At 44.0% G+C, this 13,027-nt stretch overlaps 1 protein-coding gene across 1 annotated transcript in view; it reads right to left on the bottom strand.

Moving 5' to 3' along the window:
- The window catches only part of GRIN2A (glutamate ionotropic receptor NMDA type subunit 2A), a 128,712-nt gene that overhangs the window by 97,221 nt on the left and 18,464 nt on the right, over positions 1–13,027 (bottom strand). Inside the window, exon 2 of the mRNA XM_019540093.1 lies at positions 1,798–1,912. Coding sequence (XP_019395638.1) covers positions 1,798–1,912 — 115 coding nt within the window. The remainder of the gene's footprint in view (positions 1–1,797; positions 1,913–13,027) is intronic.

The following is a 13,027-nucleotide window of genomic DNA, read 5'->3' on the forward strand; positions in this document are numbered from 1 at the left end:
ATAGCAAGGCCACTGCAGAGACCTTGCCTGGCTGGAGTGGGGGCACTTTGCAGCCCTCGAACACTCCCTGCGGCACCTCCCAGGGAGTGGCTGGGAAGGGGCGGGGCAGGATGGGTCTGCAGCCTCTGAGCCCTGAGTGCCTGCAGCTGCCCAAGTCAGGCCTGCTGCCGCATGCAAGTGTCTATCTGGATTGGGCTGGGCTGGGCTGGGAAAGCAGCACTGGGACAGCCACTTGGGGCAAGGCAGGGCTCGGCTCATGGGTGTGCGAGGCTGGGGGTGCATTAAGCAGGAGCCCCGGGCTTGGCTCTGCCTGCGCTGTGCAGCTCTGGGGGCCCTCTGCACCACCCAGGCAGGCTGCACCTGGCCTCTGCCCCAAGAAGGGGCCAGGCTTCTGGCAGCCTTCCCCGCTGCCGCTCTGGCCAGCCCCGTTCACCTGCCCCATGTGCTGCTTCCCTAATCTTCTGCTCTGCTTTCCATTGCCTCTCCTGTACTTCCTCACCTCTCTGCTTTCTGCTCCCTACCCTCTTTGCTGCTCTGCTATCTCCCCAATCTACTGTGTGCCCCAAACAGGTTGCCAGTGCCACTGCCCACCCCTGTGTCCCATGTTGGCCACCTCTCCCTGCCCCACTCCCTCCCTCACCATGGGACCTCTATCTGCCCCTCCCCCTGAAAAACAAGGAAAAATATAGAGGTGAAACTTTGGGACAGAAGAGGTACACTTGTTAAAAAAAGATTGAAAACCCCTGACATATAGTAACTGATGTTTCACTTTAAGTGTGTAGTGCTATTTAGAGGCTGACAACCTTGCAAACTGGACCACTAATCCAGTGTTTCATATATGCCACAAATTTAGGACTTCCTAAATTTTAAAGGGAGTCTGGATTTCATGAAGACTACATGATCATGCTTTAGGAATCTAAACTACGTTTTTTGAACCACAGCACATACTTCCTAGACTTGGACATTGCAAATGCTCTTCAGGTCCAGATTACTGCATTGTTACAAATAGCCCCTTAATCAGTGTAATCCCATATTTTGCAATATGTGAATAAAATTGGCAGACTCCAGCATGTTAACATTACAGATGACAATATTTTATGGCATTACCATGCATTTAAGAAAACCACATTATATACAGCTCATTTTTATACAAGGTTCATGTTGTTAATTTTGATACACAGAAGCTTATGGAATTGCCTCTACAAGCAGCTGCTTAGTCTTTCTACAGTAGGAGGGGACTAGCCAGAGTATACTTAAATGCATCATAAATCTAAATCAAGATTCTGAACCTCTAGTTAGATTTTGCAAGAGTTAACCCTCAAAAGGAAGGTAAAGTTACTCTGCACCAGAAATATGTATAATCTAAATCATATAGGAATTAAAAATGCTGTGAGGTTTCTGGATTATGTTCAAATCCATCCAGATTTCAGAAATCTTATGTTCCGAGTTCTGTGAAAATCATTCACTTACCCAATATGACCTCTGTTTAATTTGTAAAGCCAGATGATATGCCAAGCATGTTGCAGGAGTCTTGTCATCTACACGGCATGCCTTGAGTGATATTTTGCTTTCCCTATGCATATAGTACTACTTTTGATGAACAAACTGACATCACTGATATCAGAAATTACCCTGGCCATACAGAAGAAAAGAAGAGTATCACAGCTGATTCATTTTGCCACTGCATATCAGCAAGGGTAGTTTTGCCTTATCTGAACAGAACTGAGGGAGCCTTTTCTAAACGACCACATCTTCCCTCCATGCCTTTCACCGGATAAACCTGCAGGTAGTGCTCACCTTTTCCCATGCTCGATCTTTGTTCAGTACTATCACCACCAGCTTTGGTTGTGCCTGGTAGCCATCTTCTGTGAAGGACAAATCTTTACCTTCCCAAGTCACATTTATCATAAACCTAGAAGGAAAAAAAGAGTTCAGTAAAAAATTAATGAGCTGTCCAGCAGTTAATGAGCAAGCTAATGCAGTCATCAGAACAACACTGATGGAACGCACATAATAAATCCCTTTACTAAAGTGAAAATCCTAGGGACCAGATCCACAAAAGGTATTTACATATCTAATTTCCATTGATTTCAATGGGAGTATGACGCACAAGTATTCTTGTGGATCTGACCCTGGCTCTGCAGCACGGAGGAGCTGGGGACTCGAGAGCATTGTATGAAGAGGAGAGAAAGCAAAGTTTTATTTATAAGTGATCTGTAATGGAATAGCTATTTATCCTGAAATTTATTTCCCATCTAGTCACTGAAATTACTTTCCATCTGTATATTATCATTTGGTTGAAGTTAGGTCGATTTGTTGTGTCAAATTTATCCCAAAGACAGCGAGCACATGAAAACTGTCCAAGTCACATAATTCAACTTCAAAGGAAAAAAAAAAAGTTTCATACAGCTTTTATTCAGCATCATTTGGATCTGTAAATAGTCTATTAATTTGATTATATATTTAACATTTCCTCAAGTATTCATATTTTGTATTCTTGGCTGTCATTTTAACATAGTTTAAATAATTTTATTACCGAAAAGGAAGTACCAGTCTATACTGATTTTATCATTCAGTATGGTAGAAATTTATTTGTGTAACAAATGTGCAATAAATACGGGTTGCCTGTTCTATACCAACAACAAAAAAGAATTAAGAAGTGTTTCTGCCCTTGTATTATACAGGTCAACCGGATTATCAAATATTTTTATTTAAGCCTATACAATTTTCACTTTTCAATATCCTTTCTCCGCTTCATTCTCATTTATTTCTTCTGTTATCACATGGCTACTGCATCCCTTTCTAAAATCTTCCCTGCCAGTTCTTCAGTCATGTCTCCCTCCTCTTTACACTCAAACACTTTGAATAGGCTACTTTCACTACCTCAAGGTCCTTATTGATGGCATTATCTTGAATTCTTGGGAATTTGCCACACAATTCTCTCCTTTTCTTGCAAGACAAACTTTTTCTTTTTTTTTTTTTCCAAACCCTCTGTGACTGATCACAATGCCACCTCTCCTGACTACTATTTTTATATAAATTTAAGCAACCCACTGCTGCTGCAAAAAACTAATTATCCAGATGAGCAATAGCACATCTGCTGCACAACCCTTCATTATGGTAACACTCTCCTCTCAGTTACCCTCATTCCTTTCTAATTGTCTCATGTATAATTTAAGCTTAAACTCATTGGGACAGATACCTGTCAGTGAGATTGAGATGAAAAAATTATACAATAATTTACATACACAGTTATACCCAGACACTCTCATTCTGTTTGCCGACTCACGTATCTGCTACTTCCATTCTTATCATCAAAAAACAAAGAACAGTTTGTCTCTTTTAAAGTGAACTGGCTCTCTCACAGGATATCACCAATTTCCAATTCGAAACAAAATGTGTACTTTTAAATCTTTAAAGGAACTTTTAAAGCAAAGGGAAACTTTTCAACTCCTCTACATAAACTGGACTTAATTCTCATCTTTTTCACATATTTCTTCAGGTTTACTTTGCTAATTCAGCATCGATTTTCAAGGTTTAAGTACCATCCTTCCCTCTGTCCAATCTTACAGCTGAGGCATGCAACCAGCTCCTGTCTCTGGGTAACAGCCCATAAAGTTATTTTCAGGTGCTGAGACAAACAAATGCACATATAAGCAAGCAGAGAAGCTGTCAAAGAACTTGACTACAGAAAATTACTGGGACAACCAATTTCATTTTTATGTAGATTTGTTTCAATATGAAAATTTCCTTTGAAGAAGTACCACTGTGCATTTCACAGTAATGTGTTCGTCTCATGTCAGTAACACTTGCTGAGAGCTTGTGCTATGCCAAGTATCCTTGTTACTTGCTTTTCACAGAAGAATTGATTATTCATAGTCTAAGGCCATTAAAAGGATCCTTACATGATCTAATCTGATTTCCTGTATACTACAGACCATTACATTTCACCCAGTTACCCCCATATTGAGTTCAGTCACTTGTCTGGCTAAAGCATAGCTTCCATAAAAGCATCTAGTGTTGATTGAAGAAATGGAGAATTTATGACTTCTCAGTCAGCATCCCACCTGCACTGTTAAGAAGCTGTACCTTATTTCTCATTTTAATTTGGATACAGCTTCCAGCTACTAGTCCTTAAACACTCTAATCAGGTCACATTTCTGACTTTTTTTTTTAATAAACTCTTTAACTAAAGACTAAGCTCTTTAACTGGCCCTGTAAGGCATTTTATCCAGTCCCAAGATTGGTTTTAGTGCTTTTTTTATAACCTTAAAAATATTGATGAAAATTGGTTAAATGAGGGCACACCCAGTCCTTTAGTACTGTTCCCACCAATGCCATCTTCAGAGGCAAAATTACCACCCTGTCCATTTTGCTTCTTCATACATTATAATGCTTTTTACTAACTCTTTACCAAAGGGGTCTTGTGTTCAGGGGTCTTAATTTATTTGCGAAAAAGTTTCCAAAGCATAAGCAAAGCACAACCTTAACACTCTTTCCTGGAATAACAGAGGTTTATATTCTAACTTTTCTATTCTGGGAAACAGAGCAGCATGAAGGGGTGTACTAAAGGCCTTATTTCTTGCTGAAGCAGGATTGTACCAAGACAAGAACTAAGAGAGACAGTTGCAGGGGAGGGGGAACCTGCTTTTTCAATGACCCTCTTTCATGTGACCCAGGGTGATGAGTGTCCTGGAACAGAGCTTGAGACCCTCAGGGCTGCCTCCAGAGTAAGGGATTAGGTAAGCACCTAAAAAACTTAAAGATACTATAACCATGCCTCTATTTCAGCTCCAAGTTCAGTTCTGAGCCTTCAGAGTTTTATTTTACACTAGGAATTAAGGCACTGAACACGTCTTCTTAACATTTAAGAACAAAAATAAAGAGGCCAGTCTTTCCTTCTAGATCTCATTTTCTTATTTCACTATCCTTCTTACAGTCATCCAACACTTTCTGGAATACAAAATTCTGTATGGTCCCTCCCCGAGTTGCTCTTAGTGCATCTGATCATAGCTGTTCAAAGCTCAGCAATTTTGGTTTCAGAAGAGTTATTATATTGTGATTTCTTCTAATGCAGAATTAAACCAAAATAGACCCAATTCACTTGGACCCTAACAGATGCTTGGGAAAGCAATTACTGTATTTTCTCTCACACAACACATCCTGGCATATAATACACACCTTGTTTTAAAAGACTGAATGAGGACAAAAAAGATTTTTCCAGAGCTCTGGCTGCATAGAGCAGGGACAGAGCCAAATCTTTAGCTGACTCACCCTCCTTTTCCTGCTTAGGCTGTGAAATAGGAAGACAGAGACCAGTAGCAGCTAGCAAACAAAATCTGCCCTAAAAAAGGTTAACTTAATTAGTGAAACATCAGGATCATAAAAAGAAAGACAGAGAGTCATTAACACCTGTGGCTGAGAGAACAACAAGCCATTAAGTCAATTTTTAACTCCCTCAGCTGCCTGAATAGTAATTCAACAGCTGCTGTACTCCAGAGCAGGAATCAAAGCAGGGTGCTTCTATCCCAGGCAGAAAATCAGCTTTCCCGCTTAATACATGCATCCCAATTTTGGAGGGGCTGATTTTTCGGGGGAAAGTTGGGAAAATACACTAATTAAATAGAAGGGAAATTAATAAATAAATGGACACAAGGTGTGATGCAGAACAAAACCAGAAGCAGCACCAACAGCATCAGAAAAAGTCTGACAAAAGAAAAACTTTGAGGGTTACAAATTCAAAATATTTTGAATGTCAGAATTTCTCCAAAACGGAATTGCACTTGTATTGATAAATCTTTATGTCACTATAACTTCGCTTTCCCTTTTCTCCCCCGCAAGAATCAACTGAATTATGGATAAGCAAATGAACTTTCTACAGGTGAGGGGGGAAAAAAATAGAGACTCTCCCAGTTTGAGATTCCTTCGCCCCTTCCCTTTGCCCCACCGATCTTTGTTATGATAAAATATTTGAAAAGTAATCTCAAAGCACTGAAAGAAGCACTTTCAGGGGAATAGAATAAAAATTAATTGTTGGGTGAACAAAACCCCAAAAACCTCAGGAAAAAAATTCATAAGGAAGAATATATCCTATTCTTTTACAGTCAGAAAAGAAGAGAACTCGTTTTATGAAATACAGCAAAAGACACAGGCCATTAGCCTAAATTTAAAGTAATTCATAAAACAGATTTACTAGAATCTATATTCCAGTCCAACAAGGTTTCAGTGTCCCACAGTGATACCAGACTGCTTTCACTGCCCCAGGGTCAGGAAGGGTTGTGAGAAATATAGCAGCTTTTATTTAAAGCACAAATATCGGTAGTCATTGGCAACACTGTGAGCTACTGCAGTCTGCAAGCTAGACTCCTCTGTGCACTGGTAGTATCAAATCTCCAAAGTTGCTCAGGGTTGGCCTGGTCAGGTCTTAGATATGAGACCACCAAAGAAACTGAAGGGGGTGAAGGAAATACTGATTCTGTTGATTCAATTGGTGCTGCTCTCTGAAATCCTACATATTTCTGCTCTCTGAAATCCTACATGGCTAAAGAGCCATGGGGCTCTTTAGCCTGGAAAAGCGCAGGCTCAGGGGTGATCTGATGGCCACCTATAAGTTTATCAGGGGTGACCACCAGGATCTGGGGGAACGTCTGTTCACCAGAGCGCCCCAAGGGATGACAAGGTCGAACGGTCACAAACTCCTGCAAGACCGTTTCAGGCTGGACATAAGGAAGAATTTCTTTACTGTCCGAGCCCCCAAGGTCTGGAACAGTCTGCCAGCGGAGGTGATTCAAGCACCTACATTGAACACCTTCAAGAGCAAATTGGATGCTTATCTTGCTGCCCTTTGGGCAGGGGGCTGGACTCGATGATCTCCCGAGGTCCCTTCCAGCCCTGTCTATGAAATCTATGAAATATAACAAAGCCTCAAATTTCATACAATCATAGAAAAATCAGACCGGAACACATCTCAGGAGGTCATCTAGTTTAACTCTGCTCAAGGCAGGGGCATCCCTGTCTAAACCATTTCACTCAAGTGTATGTCTCTAACCTGCTCTGAAAAGCTTCCAGGGATGAAGATTGTACAACCTCCCTAGATAATCTCTTTTTATACTTAACCACCCCGATAATACAAAAATTCTTCCTAATATTTAATCTAAATTTCCCTTGTTGAAGTTTTAAGAGAACTGCAACAGAATATTTAATCTAATATTTAATCTAATTATGAATCTAATATTTAATATTTAATCTAAATTTCCCTTGTTACTTGTTCCCTGTTCACTCTGGCCAATAAGAACAGTTGATCATCATCTTCATTATAAATTCATCAAAACTCCCTCCTCCTTCCCCCCACCACCAGTTTTCTCTTCTCCAGACTAAATAATCTCAGATAGTCCACTGTTTGTTGCAAATCATGTTTCATACACCCCTTCTACCTTTTCTTCCTCGCCGCTGTACTCTTTCCAATTTGCCCATGTCTTTTTTGAGGTATGGCATCTCAAACTTCGGCTACAGCGGGGGGCCCCAGCAGCACCGGTGGTGGGGCCCAGCTGGCCTGCGCGGCTCCGGGGAATGGGGCATAGCCACCCTGCCCACAAAGGGACTCTAACTGGCTGGGGCAGGATGCCGTGCTCAGGGGGCTCCTGCTTGGTCTCTGTATGTGCTGGGTACAGTGGGAGTGGGAGCTGCAGCCACAGGCTGTTCCCCGGGCTCTGGGAACAGTCGCTGCAGCTGCTGCTCAGGGCTGAGCCAGCCAGGAGCCTGCAGCACAGTAGCTCTGTGCAGTGCCTACCCCAGCCCTGGCCCCTTGAGGGGAGCTGCGGGTGGGCAAGGCCAGGACCCGAGCAGGCTGAGGCAGCCCTAGTGGCTGTTCCCAGGCTCCAGGGGGCTCCCACGGCCAGGCCCCTGCACCAGGGATGGCTCTGCCCTACCTGCACTGTGCCTAGCGTGCAGAGAGGATGATCGAGAGGGGGAAACCCCCAAGCCCAGCGTCCTGCCCCAGCCAGGCAGCATCCCCACGCCACCGTGCAGGGTGGCTGCGGTCCATCCCTGAGGAGCTGTGCGGGCCGGGCCAGGCTCCACCACAGGTGCCGCTGGACACCCCTGCCTGCCCACCCACCACAGCTCGAGCCCGCAGAGCCCTGGGGCAGCCCCCGTTTCCCGCCCAGCCCCCGCCTTCCTAAGGCCCCGACCGGGCTGGCTTGTCTGCAGCACCTCCCCCCACGCTGCCCAGACCCTGTTCCAACTGCCCGGCCCCAGCACTTGGCTCCTCAGTGCTGCCCTGGGTGGGACAGGGCATCTGCCTGCCTGGGCAGCACTCTCCAGGGCCCAGCCAGGCTGGTGGGTGCAGCCTGGGAGCGTGGGGAGGGGGCAGTAGAGCACAGACAGCCTCCCTGCCTGCGTTCTTCTGGCTCCGCCCTAGTGCCTGCCTCAGTGCTGTGACTTGTGGCTGCGCTAGAGAGCCCAGAGCAGCAACTTAAAAAAAAAAAAAAAAAATTTCTTTGCGTGCCTCCTGGCGTGCCAGGAAAAATGTCTCCGCGTGCCATTAATGGCACATGTGCCAGGGGTTGCCATCCCCTGCCCTAGATCCTTTTCTACACCGTTGCAGCCTAGTCTGTTGCTATCCCACCTGTATTTGCTTGTGTGATTTTTCCATCCAAGGTGAGGCACTTGTCTTTACTGAATTTCATCTGATTTTGACCATTTTTACAGGTTATCCAAGTTACTCTGAATCTTAATCCTATTCTCCGGTGTCTGCCACTCCAACTAGCTTGGTGTCATCTTCAAGTTTGCAAACTGTGCACTCAATCCCATTCTCCAAATCATTAATGAAGATCCTAAACAGTACAGGACACAGGACAGACCCCTGAGGAATTGCTCTTGATACCTCCTTGCTATTTGACATTGAGCCATTGACAACTTTGAACACGATGGTCTAAGCAGGTACATATTCACCTTATAGTGCTTTCATCTAAACTGTATTTCCTCAGTTTACTAATGAGAATGTCATGGGAGATTGTGACAAAAGTCTTGCTAACAGGTATGTCACATCCAATGCTCTATCCTGTTTATATGTAGAAAGAAATCAGGTTGGCTGAGCGTGGCTTGCTCTTGACAAATGCATGTTGGCTACTCCCAAGCACCTTGTTATGCTTTAAATGACTTGAGATCCTTTTAAGAGTACTGCAGGATGCCACGTAATGTTAGCATTGTTGGGTGCATAAACAATGCCTCAGGAGATAAACCCAGAGGGTATTTATACACCTGCTCTGGGAGGTGGGGGTTGCATTTTAATTAAAGTGCCCGAAGCAGCTCACATATCAGCATCCCCATGCTGAAAAATGGTGGTGGGAATGCTTTAACTATAGCTAGTTGACCAAACTGTAGTTAAAGCACCCCCCCGACACACACACACGCACGCGCGAACACACACACACACACACACACACACACACCATTTTTCAGCACAGGGATGCTAATACAAAAGACCCTGGAGTCTGCTGGAGAACAGTAATTACCACACTCCAGCAGACCCAATTTAATCAATTCTGCTCCAACGCAATGTAATTACAGTGCATTAGAGCAGCCTCACTGCATGTGTATATGTGCCCAGAGATTTCAAATAGGAATCCACAGGGTCAACAACATGCTGACCTGCTGCTGACTTTTTGAGTTCTTGGCAACCAAAAAACTGTTCTATTATTTTTCTGAAGTCAAAAAAGATGTGAAAACTAAGAGCTGACATTTTCCAAAGGGTGCCTCAAGTCTATCAAGGGGTACATTGAGTCTGAAGAGGTTAATAACCACTATTCTACATTATGCACTACTAGACTGCCGTCTCCATTCAGTGAGGATTAAAATTAGAGGGAACCATGCTTCTGGACATACCACTTTTCAGGTGAAATGTAAAACCAAGATCCTGACCTCTTGCAGGAAATTACTATGGATTCTATGGCAGTTTTCACAAAAGTTGATCTATTAGACCCAGGATGGAAATAGGCATTGCCTTTCCTTACCTTTGTGACAGAAAAAAAATGATGGCAGCATCAGACAAAGCAAACAGGCATCCATACCTTTTGTCACACTACCAACACACAAAATTTGTGGCACGGACAAAGGTAGTAGTAGATGGTGCTGTTTTATTGTAGTGTACATCTGTTTGCTTGGAACAGGAGAGCATGGGCAGTCTGAGCTTCCTGTGCTCTCCAGCCACTCTGGGCAGGTATTATGGATGGTTGAGGTACCCAATCCTACACATCATGCCTGGGAATTCCCCAGGGTCAAGCCCCTTAAGCTCCTGGAGCAGCTGCCTGACTTTCCCTACTTACAGAAACATGCCATAGGGAATCTCAGGGCATATCTCAGTAAGTGGGGAAATGCAAGTTTTCCCTGCTTAAGGAGATACCTCCCAGGATCTCCCAGGCATGTCATCTTAAGGAGAAAAGGTTTGGGGTTCCCCACTTATGAGGATCTCCCAGGTTTCTCCTTCAGGAAAGTCCAGGGTCCCCCGCTTAAGGAGATGTGCCAGGGAGATCCTGGAGGTGCATCTTTTTAAGCTTGGGCTTTCCCCACTTAAAGAGATGTTTCCCCAGTATCTCTCTGGGTGGTCTCCTTAACAGGGAACCCCAGGCTTTCCCTGCTTTAGGAGATGTGCCCCTGGGAGGTGCTGGGAGGTCCAGTGCAGGACAAGGCATGATGTGTGTTTCACCCAATAAAGCAGATCAACTGTGGCAGCACATGTCCCACTACAGCTGATCTACTTTGATTTGGCAACATCTGTTTCTAGTCCCAGAATCACAATTGTGAACAGCATCTATCGTGCTTAAAGAATTTTATCCAACATGTTCAGTTGAATAAGATCCTTCTTTCCTTCTCTCAGGGACACGATGTTTCAAAGGACAACAAAACAGTTTCTCTAAATACACTACAGATAGGGTTTTGGGACCTTTGTGTGCAAGATATATTTATTATTTAATTTGCATTCTTTTGTTTTCTTCTACTCTCTTTGTGACTCTGACAAAAAGGCAGCTCTCCAGTTTCATTTTCATAGAGTGAGCTTTCATGTGATTGAAAGCTACCTCCACAATATCAACAAAATTATTAGACATATGGGCACAGAAAAGATAACAAGACTATGCTTCAAAACAATAACAGAGTTAATAATTAGAAGAGCTAAGTAGCTGCACTAACACTGCCCAAGGCCAGTAATGAAGTCTGACAGAATTTATACATTTAGTAGTAAGTTACCATGTGCCATATATTTTTGGTGCAAAAATTTTCTCCCTGGGTGGCTTTTCCTTTACAGTTTAAGTAATTTCCCATTTATTTAATTTTTCACCTTGCCTTCTAAGTCCTGAGAATAAAAAAATTGTTTGTCACTTTGAAAGCAAGCGGGGAACTGATGGATAAGATTTAATTTTTCATATAGAAGAAAGCATGCTATACTGCCCACTGCTACAAAATGAAACTCTTCGTGATACAGTACATTAAATAAATAGCCTGAGGAACTCTTGAGAAAAAAACCCACTGAGGCATTGTTCTGCTCTATCGGTGATGTTAGTGGGACACTTCCGCACCATCAGTCAAAAGATTGCTCACTTATGGAACCCACTTTCTCCAACAGACTAAAGGCGATAACCCTCTTGGGAGCAATCCAAGAAAGATGATCCATTGGACAGATCAGGCCAGATCTTATTCAAACTTTTATGTATTGAAGGAAAACTTAAGCATCTTGTAGTCTAAATAGGGATGTTCAACTAGATACCCACATGGGCACCTGGGTTCCCAATCAACTTCTGCACCCACTATTACCCACAGACAGGGTCTCCAGGCTTTCCCTCCCCACTCCAGCTTCCACTTCCTGTACCCATCCCAAGGTGTGGCACACCATGGGATGTTCACAGAGCTGGGGAAGGCCACAGCTAGTGAAGTGATGGAAGGGGATGCCTACGTGTGCAGTGCAGCAGTGGGGGAAGGGGTTGTCTATGTGGCATTGGTCTAAGAGAGCTTGGGCAGTCTCCCTAACTACTTAGAAGCCGGACAGCAGTGGTCTAAGTACCATGCTACTCTATTCTACTTGAGCCAGCGTGGGTCCTCCTCACCACTTTTTGTGACATTTTAAGCCTAAGGTATTACAAAGAAGTGGGCATATTAATGGCTTTTCAAGGACTTAAGCAGGGTGGAATAGTTTCACACTTAAGGCACTTATACACGTACCTTTTTATGCTCCAACACACCAGAAATCCAGCCCATTGGAGCAGACTTGATTAATCAAGTCTGTGAAGCACATGAGCAGATGCACCCAGCAGTGTGTTGCATGTGTAACCACTGCAGAGTTTTGCTTGGCAGCAAACTGAGTAGATGAGCCATACCTAAGGCTTTTGCAGAGGAGGGTGGCAAAAAGTTTGCACAATTTTCTAAACAGTGGATGTGCTGTGCAAAATGCATGATTTTTACTGGTGCATTTGAACTGCGGCCAGAGCCCCACCCTCACAAACCCCGGACTCTGATTGACTACTATGGAGCCATAAAAAGCTGAGGGAGGGAAAAGCAGCTGAAAAGCTATACAAGCCTGGAGAGGGGGGTAGAGACTCAGCTCCTCCTTTCCCCCAGGCAGAGGGAACTGAGCTGAGGCTTGATGGGGAGTAGACTTCAGGACAGAGGAGAGCTTGAGTCATCCCAAGAAAATCTGATCCCAGGGTCAGAGATGTGCAATCAGGGACACAGGAAAGCATGGGGAGGGGATGGTAAGCTGGCTGTGACCTGGGAGAAGCTGCCTAGTCATGGACCTGCAGAGGGAAGTCCTCTGCATGGGCTGGAAAGACCTGTACTGTAGGGACAGACGCCTGCAGAGGGAGTCCTCTGTCTTCATGTGGAGGTGCTGGAGGAGAGAGACAGCCCAGAGAGGGAGTGGGCTGTGAGAATCCCAAATCTGCATGGGTGTGAGAGGGGTTACTTAACCCTTAGTGTTTGCAGGAGATGTATTTTTCAGAAAGGAAACTAAAAAAAGAAGCCTATTACCTGCAGTGGC

This window comes from Crocodylus porosus, unplaced genomic scaffold, assembly GCF_001723895.1.
Source record: "Crocodylus porosus isolate Cpor-Errol unplaced genomic scaffold, CroPor_comp1, whole genome shotgun sequence".
NCBI lineage: Eukaryota > Metazoa > Chordata > Crocodylia > Crocodylidae > Crocodylus > Crocodylus porosus.